Source organism: Eublepharis macularius, chromosome 4 (genome assembly GCF_028583425.1).
Source record: "Eublepharis macularius isolate TG4126 chromosome 4, MPM_Emac_v1.0, whole genome shotgun sequence".
In the NCBI taxonomy this organism is placed as follows: domain Eukaryota; kingdom Metazoa; phylum Chordata; class Lepidosauria; order Squamata; family Eublepharidae; genus Eublepharis; species Eublepharis macularius.
The window spans coordinates 117,902,535-117,915,176 of record NC_072793.1 but is presented as its reverse complement, the minus strand read 5'-3'; the positions used below and the strand labels follow the sequence as shown (position 1 = coordinate 117,915,176).

Genomic DNA, 12,642 nt, shown 5'->3' with positions numbered 1-12,642 from the left:
GTGGGAGCAGGGTGGTCTGCATCAGAAAGCAGGGAGAGAGAAAAGTGTAGTGATACTGCAGCATACTCCCAGAAATCAGGAACCTCTCTTCACAGATGATGCAGACTTTGATATATAGCTTCCACCATGATGAAATTTGAGGTCTCATTGTCAGATGTTGAATTCTCAAAATACAAACCTATGATACTACCATTTCTCAGGATTGTCTAGTTCTAAATCATTCTTAATACTTGTATGAAAACCTTGTTTTCTTAAGAAGTATTGCAGTGTAATCCTATGCAGAGTTACTCCGGTCTAAGCCCTTTGAAATCAATGGGCTTAGATGAGAGTAGTTCTGCATAGCCCTTGCACTGTTAATCACCATGCACAAGTACAAAAATTCCTCTTCATAAACGGTAGTGATATAAAGATGCAAATGTGGCCAGTTAACCCAAAGTTAAGAACGTTAGGTCAATAAATGAAATTTTGTTGCTGAAAAGTCTGTTTCTCTGCTTGACTCTTTGAAAAATAGATTTTAAAAAAAACCCACTTCTAAAACATGCACATTAATGTAACTTCTGTCTTTAAAACCAGATCAACTTAACCATTTTCTAAAGTTTCTTGAAGAGATTAATACTCCAGATGGAAAGTGGCAATGGAAAATTCATTGTAAAATACAGAAAAAATTGAAGGAACTTGGGAGGTAGGTAGTATTCCTTGCATATTTAATTATAAAAATTGGGCATAATGATAATTTGGAAAAGACTATTGGCCTATATTGTATCTTTTTTGCAGCTGATTCGAATTGTTTTCGTTACTTGTTTTTAAAAGATGTAAATTTTCTGGAAATTGTGAAGCTGGGGACGGGGAGTGTATGTTTTCCATGGGGAAAATGCCTTAGATTTACCCGATGGCGAAGAACTGTAGTGTATTGCATCTTATGCTTAAGTGAGCATATGTATAGTTTGTGCCATCTGAGAAACAGGAAAAATAAAGGTTGAAATTAGAAGCCATAAATTTTGTAGTAAATAAAAGATTTATTTAAATAACCACGCTGTAGATTGTTTATACAGGAAACTTCATACTACAAGTACTTGAAAGCATTTTGAGTAAAGTCTTGTTTTAAAAAACAATGCTACTTATTTCTAAAGAGATTGTATTTCAGTTTTTTTAATGTTCCCCAGAATTTTCAAATATAAAAACATGGTCCTGGTTGGGGGGAGGATGTCCTCTCCCCCACTGGGGAGGGGTTTTTACATCTCTAATTTCATGTTTAAAAAACTTTCTTTTTGGCCCACCTTTTTCAATGTGACTGGAAGTCACTTCATATCTAAACATCTTCCTTATTTTTAAAAACTGTCCTAAAAGTATAGATATTATATAAAGTTTCCTGTATCAGTAACAATTTGCTGTCTTTTTCTGCCCATTAATACTCTGTCCAAGTCTATGTTGTGAATCTGACTATACCATGCAAGATTTCTGCTTTCACTTAAAAATGAAATCAAGGCTATAATTTTTAAGCTTGCTTTTTCCGTAAGTGGTAAAGGTCTATAAATATTAAACAAGATGTTTATATTAAGGTGTGCTTTGACCTCATTACTGATATTGCCCCATTTTTAAAATGAATAGACTCCTTCCTCTTTTTTTTCCAGAATAAATGCAAATGCAAGTGCGAATGCATTGCTAACTCTTCTGAATGCTTATCAAAAGAAGCACATGGTTGAGATTCTGTCGTACCATAACTGTGATTCTCAGACACGAAATGCACCAGAATTAGACTGTCTCATAAATCTTCAGGCTCAGAATTTGCAACAAAGGCACATTGTCTTCCTTACAGGTAGAAATCTTTATTGGAATTGCCCTTAAAAATGTTTTTAATTGTTAGTATATACCAAATAATATTTTTTGTTTCCTTAGAAAAGAACGTTCAAGCATTTGGAACTTACGCTGATAATGGAATAGTGGTTACTACAGTTGATTACTTCATGCATAACTTTAAAAGCCTTGTTGGCTACCATAACTCAATTACTGAAGAAAACAGCCTTCCTCCCCCCATTGATCATGAAAGACAATCAGGTACTACGTGTTTGATTTAATTTGCTCACATACAGATAGCTAGAAGTAGGCAAAATTTAGTGTGTCTTCTTTTACTATAATTTTAAAAAGGTGATGAGACAAAGCCAAATTGCAGATCACAGTTTAAAAACTGTAGAGGAAGAGTGCTGCATAGTGTATTAGAATATAGAAATGGTCTAATAGAGGTATCTGGGAAGTTTCCATAAGTTTTACAGGGTTTGTTACAAAGATATTGGAGATAAGATTTGGAAGTCTTTAGCAGTCAGTGAGGGTGTCAGTAATTGTATTCAGTAATTTTCACATCAAATACTGACCTCCTGTATAACTTTAGATGCTGTTTTGACATTAACTCCTTTGGAGCTGGAAGTTGGGGTTTCCCAACAATAAGCATGAACACATTTCGCAGAAGCTTTTAGCATCGGAATATCCGGACGTTCACACAGAGGGTTAAATGTGTGTTGAGTAAGTGAACAAAAATGGCAGAAGACAAGCCCTTAAGTGATATGCGACTTTCAAACCGAAGCCTAACTCTGTGTGAGTAGTGCGTAGTATTTTTAAACAAGTTTTTTATTTCAATAGAGTAGGATTTCTCTCTTCTTAATGTAGTTCTTGTAGAAAACGATGAGAAGGATGAGGAGGACATGTCTTTGGATTCAGGGGACGAAGCATCACAAATAGAAGTTTGCAATGATGTCTCAAAGCATGATTCCCATTTGGAAGCTTTGCGGACAGAGACCAAAGGATCACATGGCGCAAACTCTAAACAAAACTCTCAGCTTGATACACAGCTGTCTACTGAAGAACACATCCTTGTGGCAGAAAAGACTTCTAAAACGGATGTGCAAGACATACAACCAGTTACTCCAGTTTCTACAACATGCTTTACTGCAGGAGAAAAAAACAATTCAGCTGAACACGTTTCTTTCAGTAACTTTCAGATTTACAATAGACAGTTAAGTGTGCCCCATCAGTTCAGTCACTTTAATGTTCTTACTCATCAGACGTTTCTAGGAGCAACGTATCCAATGTCTACAAGTCGAAACCAAGAAGGTGGAAGTTACTTCCTGACTGCTTACAGCCAGAACATGGATATGGACCAGTCTTCAGCTCCCAGTAATTGGGATGTCAGTTGTGATTCTTCCAGGCCGTATTCCAAACAGAATTAAGCAACACTAAAAAAATTTTTATAAGTTGTTGTAGATTTTCTGTTACTAAAAAAAAAGTGATTTAACAGTTTCTATTCTTTGATCAAAATATTTCCTGTCTCTTTTTCTCAGTTTGGTTGTTCTGTCTTATTTAAATCACGATGGCCTGTACCAGTTGAAGCACCTGGAGTTTGAAATAAATATATATTTTTTAACATTTACTGTACTTGAATGAACTTGTTTGTTGCCACTTCTAAGTTTTTACATTTTGTATTTGACCTGTAATTGAGACTTCTCTTTGAAGTCTGTTTTAATGTAAACAATATTGGCCTCAAGCATATGTAAAATGCCAAGACTTTGTTTTAACAGCAAAATGTAACAGGCTATCCAAAATACTTTTTCTTTATCAAAGCTGTTATGTGCGTATTTGACAGTTTTGTACCAAAGGCTTTACATAGTTATAAAGGCAGTTTTAGTTAACTTAGCAAATATCCTGGATTTTTGGAAGTATACCTCAATTAGAACAGTTCCATTTTGAAAATAAAATTATCATCTAAACAGGGCGCAGTAGCAAGTTGCATTTTGTCTTGCCTTCTGTTTCCAGAAAAGAGATGCAGCAAAAGGGTGTCTCTTTTGCCTTTGCCACTATACATTAAATTACCTGTTAGCTAGGTCAGCAGTAATAAAAAAATGACCCCCTGTGAGATTACTATTCTGATTCCTGAGCTCTAAATGTTTTCATGTTAATATTGCAGTATTAATCTTTTAAATGCAGACAAAAGTCGTGTAGTGACTACCTGCAGTCTACTTCTTCATTGAGATCAATTTACATAGGCGCAAGGAATCCTGTGTGCCTGTATTTGAAACAAGGCAGGTTAAACTGTATTGGAAACCTTCTGGTTAGAAATAAGACTATCGATACATATCACAGTCTTTTCTTCCATATTGATAAAATGTTCTTAGTATGAAAATGTGTGTACACCATAGATAGTATATACAAACGAATCAGCTGTTCAAGAAGTCTAGACAATACATGTGCTTTAAATGATGCTCTAGATGTATTGCAGGAAGCATAAGAATCAAAGTGGCATTCTTTGATGCTGTTAGAGATGTTGAATAGAACATAAGGACTTGGAACAAGTTGTTCTGCGTTTAGATATGTTTTTAGAAGTTATGCAAGTTGGTAAAAGGTTTGTATAGTCAAATGTTGGTATTAAAATTGTTTCTGTAGTGAACAAGCTTTATAAATATTAGACATCTCATTGGTAGACTAAAAATTTTGATTGGCATGCATGCACAGGCATAGTAAAAAACTTTGCAGGCTAGCAGTTTTTGATTTGCTTGCAAGACTTTATGGAAAGCTATTGATATGACCTTCCAGGAGCAAGATGATAGGGAAAATGGGGTTGAAAAAGGTCTTTGAACAGCATGTATAGCTGTTTCTGGTTACGAGATGAATATTGTAAAGTGCTACTTCTAGAAATACTAATTTTAAAGAGATTTTATTAACTTTTCCTGTATTTAGCGACTAATGAAACCTAGCACTAAAATCAGTTTGGCAAGCAAAAGTGTTTTTAGTGGATGTTCCAAAAGCAGATGAAATACTGGTTTTGGTAGAGTATGCTGGCATTGCAGACAGCTGTACTGGTAATAGTACTTCTGAATGTCAAACTTTTTATGTATCTATGGGATCTTGACTGTAGTTAACAAACTGGTTAAAGTGAAGTATATGTGTTAAGAGTTTTCTGGACCTGATTATTAGTCCCATGTGAACTTGATCCAAGTAACTGGTTAAGAAGTTTGTGGTTTGGAATATAACCAAACATGACTCAGATGCATTGTTTCTTAAGTAAAAATGTTTCATTAGGCATTCTTGATAGCCTTGCTTTAAACATACTGATATTTGCCATTGAGGTGGACTGTTTTTGCGTTTTGTCTACTGGTATGTCTAAGGTGACGGGACTGTGGGTTTCTTCCACAGCTTTGTTCAAGAAGAATGCTGAGGGCATCCCTGTTGTGACTCAAACCATGCCCCATCCATATTTGTTTTGTGTGATTCCCTGTAACAGTAATAGAGATGGGATAGCCTTGAGGCAGGTGTAACAGATGACTCCATTAAGTTATTTTAAGAAAGAAAGGGCTGTTAAGTATGTATTCTGGCAAAGAAGAAATGCACAGCTTTTGAATTTTAAAAGTTCAAAACAATTTTGCAGTTCCTGCTCATCATTCATTAAATTGCAACATGTACAGTAGGTACAAATACAATGACCGTTTCATAGTTGCAATAGCAATTAATGTGCTATCTGACAGAACTGTATTGTCTTAGTTACTAAGATACTTTGGGGTGCTCAGAAGTGCAACATTTTAAAAACATAAGCATAACCCTAATGGAAGATGCAAGAATTTTGTACAACAATTGAAAAATACACATCTGTTACGAAATAAAACTGTAGTGGACACTAAAGACTATTTATGGCCAGCAAGAGTGGAAGCTGATGCTGGGGAAATCACTTCAAGATTTTGATTCTCCAAGGAAGGCTATACATTAAGAACAGCCTGAAATGCAGTAAACATTCAATGCAGTCTGTAGTGTGCCTGTAAGTTTAATAATCTTACTAAACAAGCATTTCTATGCCCTTGCAACAGAAAACTGGAATCTGTCAACAGTATCGAAACACCGATTTTCACTTTAAGAAGTTTGAGTCTTCTTGAACACTCTGTTCTAATATCTTGAGTAACCTGCCCATACTCCACAAATGCCACCTTTATTTCACAATACTTCGTTAAAACACTAAAATTGTTTAAAAATTAGGCCTGATTTTTAAAGTGCTCAAACTATACATTAACCTTATTAGCTACATATAGAGAGTTATAATTTGGATTCTATAATGAAGCTTGCTTCAGTGCAAAATGTAAATGTATATTGTTCCTTAATTTTATGATTTATATAATCTTCACAAGAATATAAACAGCTGTTCGATGATGAAATGTATAAAAGACATCTTCAAAATTTAATATTCAGTGTCATTAGGTTAATTTTCTAAAGGCTCTCCTTTTTGCCATCTAATAAACTGCTGAGTTTTTGAACTTAAATCTATGCATACCACTAGCAACTTAAAAGTTGCTTTGGTAATTTTGGGGTCTTGGTTAAAACTTTTTTAAAAATGCTTTAAAATATAGCTCATAATTGTTATGAATGATAACACTGCAACATGCTAGTATAACTAAATTATTATATGTAAGAAAACAATTTAGTATGACGCAGAATAATAGAGTCAAGCATTAAAATACCTAATAATTTATTCCTTGTGCCAAGAACACAGACAAATTAGTACAAATATTTCATGTGAACAAAACCACCCACTGTAGTGGTTTCCTGCTACATGAATTCTTTGTTGCTGGAAATGTATCCTAAACATACAAAATATAATTCGATATTCAAGAATTCTTGAACAAAATTCCATAGTGTTATACAGATATGGATTAAAATCACAGTAGTAAGTACTATAAAGTGCCAAAACAGCCAAATAGTCATGTATCAATCATGAAATTTTTAAAATGGTGAAATAAAGTTCTCCTGTCTTATAATGCTCGGAATAAGACACGTCTCCAATTCTTTCTGCTTCTGGAGAAGGCCCTGAAAAGAAAGATGCATGAATTTATTTTACAAAAGTGGTGAAAAGGTTAGGCAGTCACCTGTCTTTCCAGAACAAATACAACGTTCCATCATTGCTAAAATGAAATCTTCCTCATGAGAACCTCTTACATTAGCTGTCAAAAGCAGCTGGACAGGAGAAAAAAGGCACCTGTACTACTAAAGAAATAGTATGTCATGGGAAGCAGGCGTTTGTTTTATTCTTACAGCATACCAAGAAGTCACTGCGCATGGATAAGGAGTTGCAGTTGAAACCAATACTTGGTCTATCTGGAAACAGAAATCTGCATGAGTTGGAATGTAGGGAAGCTCAGCCCTAGTACAGGATGGAATTACCTCATTTCTTTTTTCTAATAAATTAAAAGGCAATTAATTCAAGCTTACCGCCTCTTCTTGGTTTTGGCTGCGCTGTGTTTACTGTCTTAGGATTTGGATGCTGTTTATAATGGAATGAAAACCGCTAACAGTGTTGAGACATACATTTTTGCTTAAGATAACAGACAAAATTAGTATCTTCACCATACTAACACTAATGGCCTAATTTGACCTCAAATAGCTGTAGAAAACGTCATTCCTCATTCATACGCTTGTTCTGATTCTGTGTTTGCTTAAAGTGGGTAGCCAAGAACAAAAGATGTATTAGTTGGAAGAAAAATGACTTCTATCCCAAGGAAAGGCATAGTGGGAATTCTGTTAGATGCCTGTCTTGCCATACAGTGTTTGGTCAAGTTAACAACTTATGTACTAGTAAAAACTTAATGTTTGTTTCATGAAAGAAAGGACATGCACTGTGTTTTCTATAGGACTAGATTGCTGCCATCCAACATTTAACTGCTATCATAATGTTAATAATGATAATAATAACATTTGATTTATATACCACCCTTCAGGACAACTTAACACCCACTCAGAGCGATTTACAAAACATTTTATTATTATCCTCACAACAGACATCCTGTAAGGTGGGTGGAGCTGAGAGAGCTTTGGAAGAGCTGTGACTGACCCAAGGTCACCCAGCTGGCTTCAAGTGGAGGAGTGGAGAATCAAACCCAGTTCTCCAGATTAGAGTCCCACCACTCTTTACTACTACACCAAACTGGCTTTCATATTAGAATAATTTTATTTTTAGAAACAGAAAATTCTGAGTTTGGTCTAAAGAACCATGAGAGGAGAGAAACAGCTACTAGTCTACAACACTCCACCAGACAAAAGCTATTACAGGTTCCTCAAGCAGAAGAATGGCTTGGATTTCAGCTCAGTTCAGACATAACACAGTGTATTTACTATGGTTAGTTTGTGAAACCAAGATTCTAATTACAATAATGTAAATCCTGTTTCACCTCCACAATTGTAGCAGGGAGTATGGGAGTGTCACTAGGGAACAAGCCAGGATGTAAGCATTCATATGCCACAAACAACCAGAAGGTAAGACTGTGGCTACTAAATCAGTTTGAAACCATAGTAACAGTTTCTGTCTTAATGAACCCTAACTATGTGCCTGGACCTGGATAGCCCAGGCAAGCCTGATCTCGTCAGATTGTAGGAGCTAAGCAGAATTGGTCTTGGTTAGCAATTGGATGGGAGATCTTCAACGAAGACCAGGGTTGCAGAGGCAGGCAATGACAAACCACCTGTTAGTATCTTGCCATGAAAACCGCACTGGGGTTACCAACTATGACTTGACGGTACTCTCTACCACCACCAACTACGTGTTACTGACCTGCAATCACACCAATAATTAAACTACAGTTCTGCATTATGTTTGAAATGAGTCTCCATTTTATTTTTCTTACACAGTACTTCAGCATCAACTATTAAACATCTTTTCAGTCAATGGAGAACTCCTGCATGTGGAATGGTACATTTAGGATATAATTGACTGTCCTTTAGCGTCTTCATTTCCCCTCCTCCTATGGAAACCCACACAGGAAAATCAGCTGAACTGTGGATAGAGTCTAAGTTGCTTTGACATATCACAAAATCCAGTTGCAATTTCCTTCCTGAACTGTCTGTTACAATAATGAATAGCATAAATCTATCCAAAAGTCATCCATATCGTCATACACATTTAGGTCTGACACTCTATTCAGTAAATCACCAGTTAATGTCTAAGAAGTTATGTCTGAAGAATTCTTTGTTACAGTAGGGTTCATCCACTTTATTTACACTTGAAGCTGTTTCACTGAAGGACTGCACTTTTAATTATATATTGAAATCACAACAGAATTTCAGAATATCTGTAGTTACGGTATTGTATGTACAATCCTGTTCTTGCAAGATTTAAATAAGGCTAAGACTGAATTGCCAAACAAATATTTATGGGTGAACCATCAATAGTATTGGATAAATTTAGTATGAAGCTGTCATCAGGGCTGTAGAATAATCAGGAAACACTTGGACAAGCACAAAAAGAATTTTGAGTGTGGCAAGCAAAATTTCCTTGAGCTTACCCTTCAAAGAACAACGTTTACAAAAAAAAAAAACCACCCTATTTTAATTGGGAAAATTTCGATGAAGCAGTAAGATCAACAATTTACTTAGAAAATTCTTCTAAGGTATGCAACCAGTAGTCTTCTAACTCATGCAAGACCTAACAATTGATAATCTTCCTGCCAAGTGGTTTTTCCTATTTCCGCATGCTATCATCCATTCAGATTTGTGAGCCTGGGGAACCATTCGCTGCACTCCTGTAACACAATTCGGAAGTCTACATTTACTGGAAAACTACCTGCAATAAAAATTCTGAGATAGTTTGCATGTATAATCTTCTTTTAGGACTTTGCGCCAATGTTTGTACTTAAAACAGGCTTGTGGGTATTCAGAATTTCAAGGGCTCTCTCTTATTCCTAACCAAGTTTTGGATTAGTTACACACCATTTTAGTAATGTCACCTCTATTGATTAAGAACAGTCAATCAGTATTCAGTATGCACAGAATAGTATACTGAACTAAGGTTCGTTCAATCTTTTTTTTCAACATCTGAATTAAATCAGATTGCGAGCTTTTAAGAAGTCACAGTATAAATGTTCAATCTACTCTAATTTAGTGTATGGCCTTTTAATACAGAACCCTGCTTCAAAGTCTTGTTTCTAAGAGAGCAACATGTGCTCTGTTTCTTCGTTAAATAGGACACTTATATGCTTCTAACAAATTTAATGCAGTAGTATGTTCTCTGGTAAAGGTCTGTTGTAAGACAAGCTATTGCTGGTCTTGCCTGGACACAATTGTCAACATTTAGCTAAGTTATTTTCACATTTTTTATTCTACCCTTCAAGATGTTAGGGCAACATATAAGGTTCCCACTCCATTTTACTCATGCCATACCTATTACACGAAGATTTAAAGAGGAATACAAGACTCTCATGAAAATATTCTAACTCCTACCTCCTTCCTGTATACTTAAAAGGAGTAGGGTCCTTCAGAGGACCTCTGTTTACTACTCACAATATAGCAATATGCTGTAGAAAAAAGAACTTTAAAATATTGCACTAATCTTCCAGGAGCAAGTACTTCTGTTCTTTAAAATATGTATGAAGAATTCAGAAGTAAGACAAGCCAACTAGAATAATCCCTACAGAAGGACATACTGCTGTTTTACTTTGGTTCAAGATCACGGCCTAACTTCCAACTGGCAAATTATTTGACATGAAGAGTATGTATGACATGAAGAGAAACCTGTTAACAACCTGAACAGCATAACCATAAAAGGACTACATATCTGCCCGGCAGTTATTACAGCTAGGCTTCGAAGGTCAGGAACCACTGTTTCCCAAAGGAACAGACTTTTTGTAGCAGGATCAATAATAATGGATTCTAAGAAAATTTATCCTGATGCTTAGGTCAGCACCTGTTCAGACAACACAAATTCCCAAATTCAACCCAGCTATTTGTTGGTACTGTGTGTCAGTTTAAGTCCATTTATGACCAGTCGAGTGATATCTAATACTGAGCTATTTTAAAAAGGCATAGTCATAACAGTTGCCCTGATCTGGATGGCTCAGGCTAGCCCAATCTCATCAGATCTCGGAAGCTAAGCAGAGTCAGCCCTGATGAATACTTGGATGGGAGACCACTAAGGAAGTCCAGGGTGGTTATGCAAAGGCAGGGAATGACAAGCCATCTCTGAACATCTCTTGCCTAGGAAACCCTACAAAGTTGCCATAAGTCATCTACAATTTGACAGCACTTTCCACCACCCATAACAGGGTTGAGATTTATTTTTAACACAAGTATGCAACATTTTGATGCTGGAACTGCCCATTGTAATTCATTAAACCTGTAAATTGCCATAGGCACTTCCTTATCGTGAGATACTAGAAATAAGAAGCCTTAAGCAATAAAGGGTGGGGGCTGACTCTGAGAATATGCTTTGTGACTATTCCCTGTAAATAATTTTGAAACCAAATTCTTTGAAACAAAGGGCAAATTATCTTGTTTCTATCACTACTCCCATTTAGAAGCCTGAGTAATTTTAGAATCGGTACACATTCATTAGAGTTCTTTTGAATTTTCAAACATCCATTTACAATTGTAGCTCAATTCTATGTCCTTGCTGTGGACACTGGGTAGGTGGACAGTTGTTTGTGCTTCAGTATCAATAAAAGATGGAAGACGAGTCATTCACGGGCAGTAATGACATGACTACAACAAACTGCAACAAGAATTCCTATATGTGAATCAGCAGTATAAATGATTATATAGGGGTAACAGGCACAGAGGTTGGTGAGTCCAGTTATTTGATGATGTAGCATAACACTGGACTCCCCCTCCCCAAAAAAGGGGGGGATGAACACAAGAGATGGCAGTTAAAATACAAAGCAAGAGTAGAAATACTGTTCACAAACTTTTTAATAAACTGATATAATAAGACAGGACTGGGGCAAAGTTGCTCTTTTATCTAGTATAATTAGCCCACTAGCTAATCCACTGACATAGCTTTGAAATAAGAAACGAGTGGACCAAATATGGCAGTTCTAAGCAGTGTGACGGAACCAGGAAAGCACCAATATATCTGTGCAAGTGTTCACATAATTGAATGATGGTTCTGATTTAGTGCAGGATCACGCAAGTATGCTGCTGTCATTTTTCATGGATTACTCTCAGAAGCAATTAATGATAGAGTTCAGCATGTCAAGAAAATGATCCCATTACAAAACGGATGAAAAATCCTCACATCTTCAGACAAAACCCTGCACCTAAGCCAACTGCACATACATTGGTGGCTTCCCTTCCTACAGAGGCAAACTGTGAACTTAAGAAGGGAGGACTCAAATATCTGGGATACATCTGAATGCCTATGTCATTCCCAAGTTAGAGAAGCAAACAACAGAGAAGATTCTTTTTGTGTTTGCTTTCATTTACAGTAATATTGCAATCTTAATGCTTTACAGAGTTGCTAGCTACTCATTTAAGCAGATGGCTAAATAGTTTCTCCACAACCAACAAGATGGAGGAATTTCTGTGTTAAGCATGCCAGAATCTTAAAAATCTCTTGTTGGAATGATCTAGCCTTCATGAAGAACAAGGAATGAAGGGTGAAATAGAACTGGCTTGGTACGCTAATGTTTAAAACCAGAAGACAATAAAAAGATGTAATATTCAAAAATAATAGGTTATTTTGATCGTTTGATGTCAACACTATGACGCCTTTTTTTTTGGCCTGGAAGATTTCACTATGGAAGAGCCTGGAAGATTTCACTATTCAGAAGAGACTTGCAATTCTTTCAGCAAAGTAAGAGGAGCAGGAATACTTTCCTAAAAGTTAGCCAAAAAAATATGAAATATGCA

At 36.0% G+C, this 12,642-nt stretch overlaps 2 protein-coding genes across 7 annotated transcripts in view; one reads left to right on the top strand and one right to left on the bottom strand.

Moving 5' to 3' along the window:
- The window catches only part of TASOR (transcription activation suppressor), a 101,111-nt gene that overhangs the window by 80,801 nt on the left and 7,668 nt on the right, over positions 1 to 12,642 (top strand). For 2 of the 4 annotated variants that reach the window (XM_054976217.1, XM_054976216.1), the window contains 4 exons: positions 574 to 682; positions 1,632 to 1,816; positions 1,897 to 2,055; positions 2,662 to 3,763. In XM_054976217.1, coding sequence (XP_054832192.1) covers positions 574 to 682; positions 1,632 to 1,816; positions 1,897 to 2,055; positions 2,662 to 3,221 — 1,013 coding nt within the window. In that variant the 3' untranslated portion in view covers positions 3,222 to 3,763. Of the gene's footprint in view, positions 1 to 573; positions 683 to 1,631; positions 1,817 to 1,896; positions 2,056 to 2,386; positions 3,764 to 12,642 lie in introns of those variants that run through there. The other 2 variants (XM_054976218.1, XM_054976219.1) reach the window with 2 other exon arrangements.
- The window catches only part of CCDC66 (coiled-coil domain containing 66), a 67,229-nt gene continuing 61,069 nt past the window's right edge, over positions 6,483 to 12,642 (bottom strand). For all 3 annotated transcript variants that reach the window (XM_054976220.1, XM_054976221.1, XM_054976223.1), the window contains one exon: positions 6,483 to 6,837. In XM_054976220.1, coding sequence (XP_054832195.1) covers positions 6,754 to 6,837 — 84 coding nt within the window. In that variant the 3' untranslated portion in view covers positions 6,483 to 6,753. The remainder of the gene's footprint in view (positions 6,838 to 12,642) is intronic.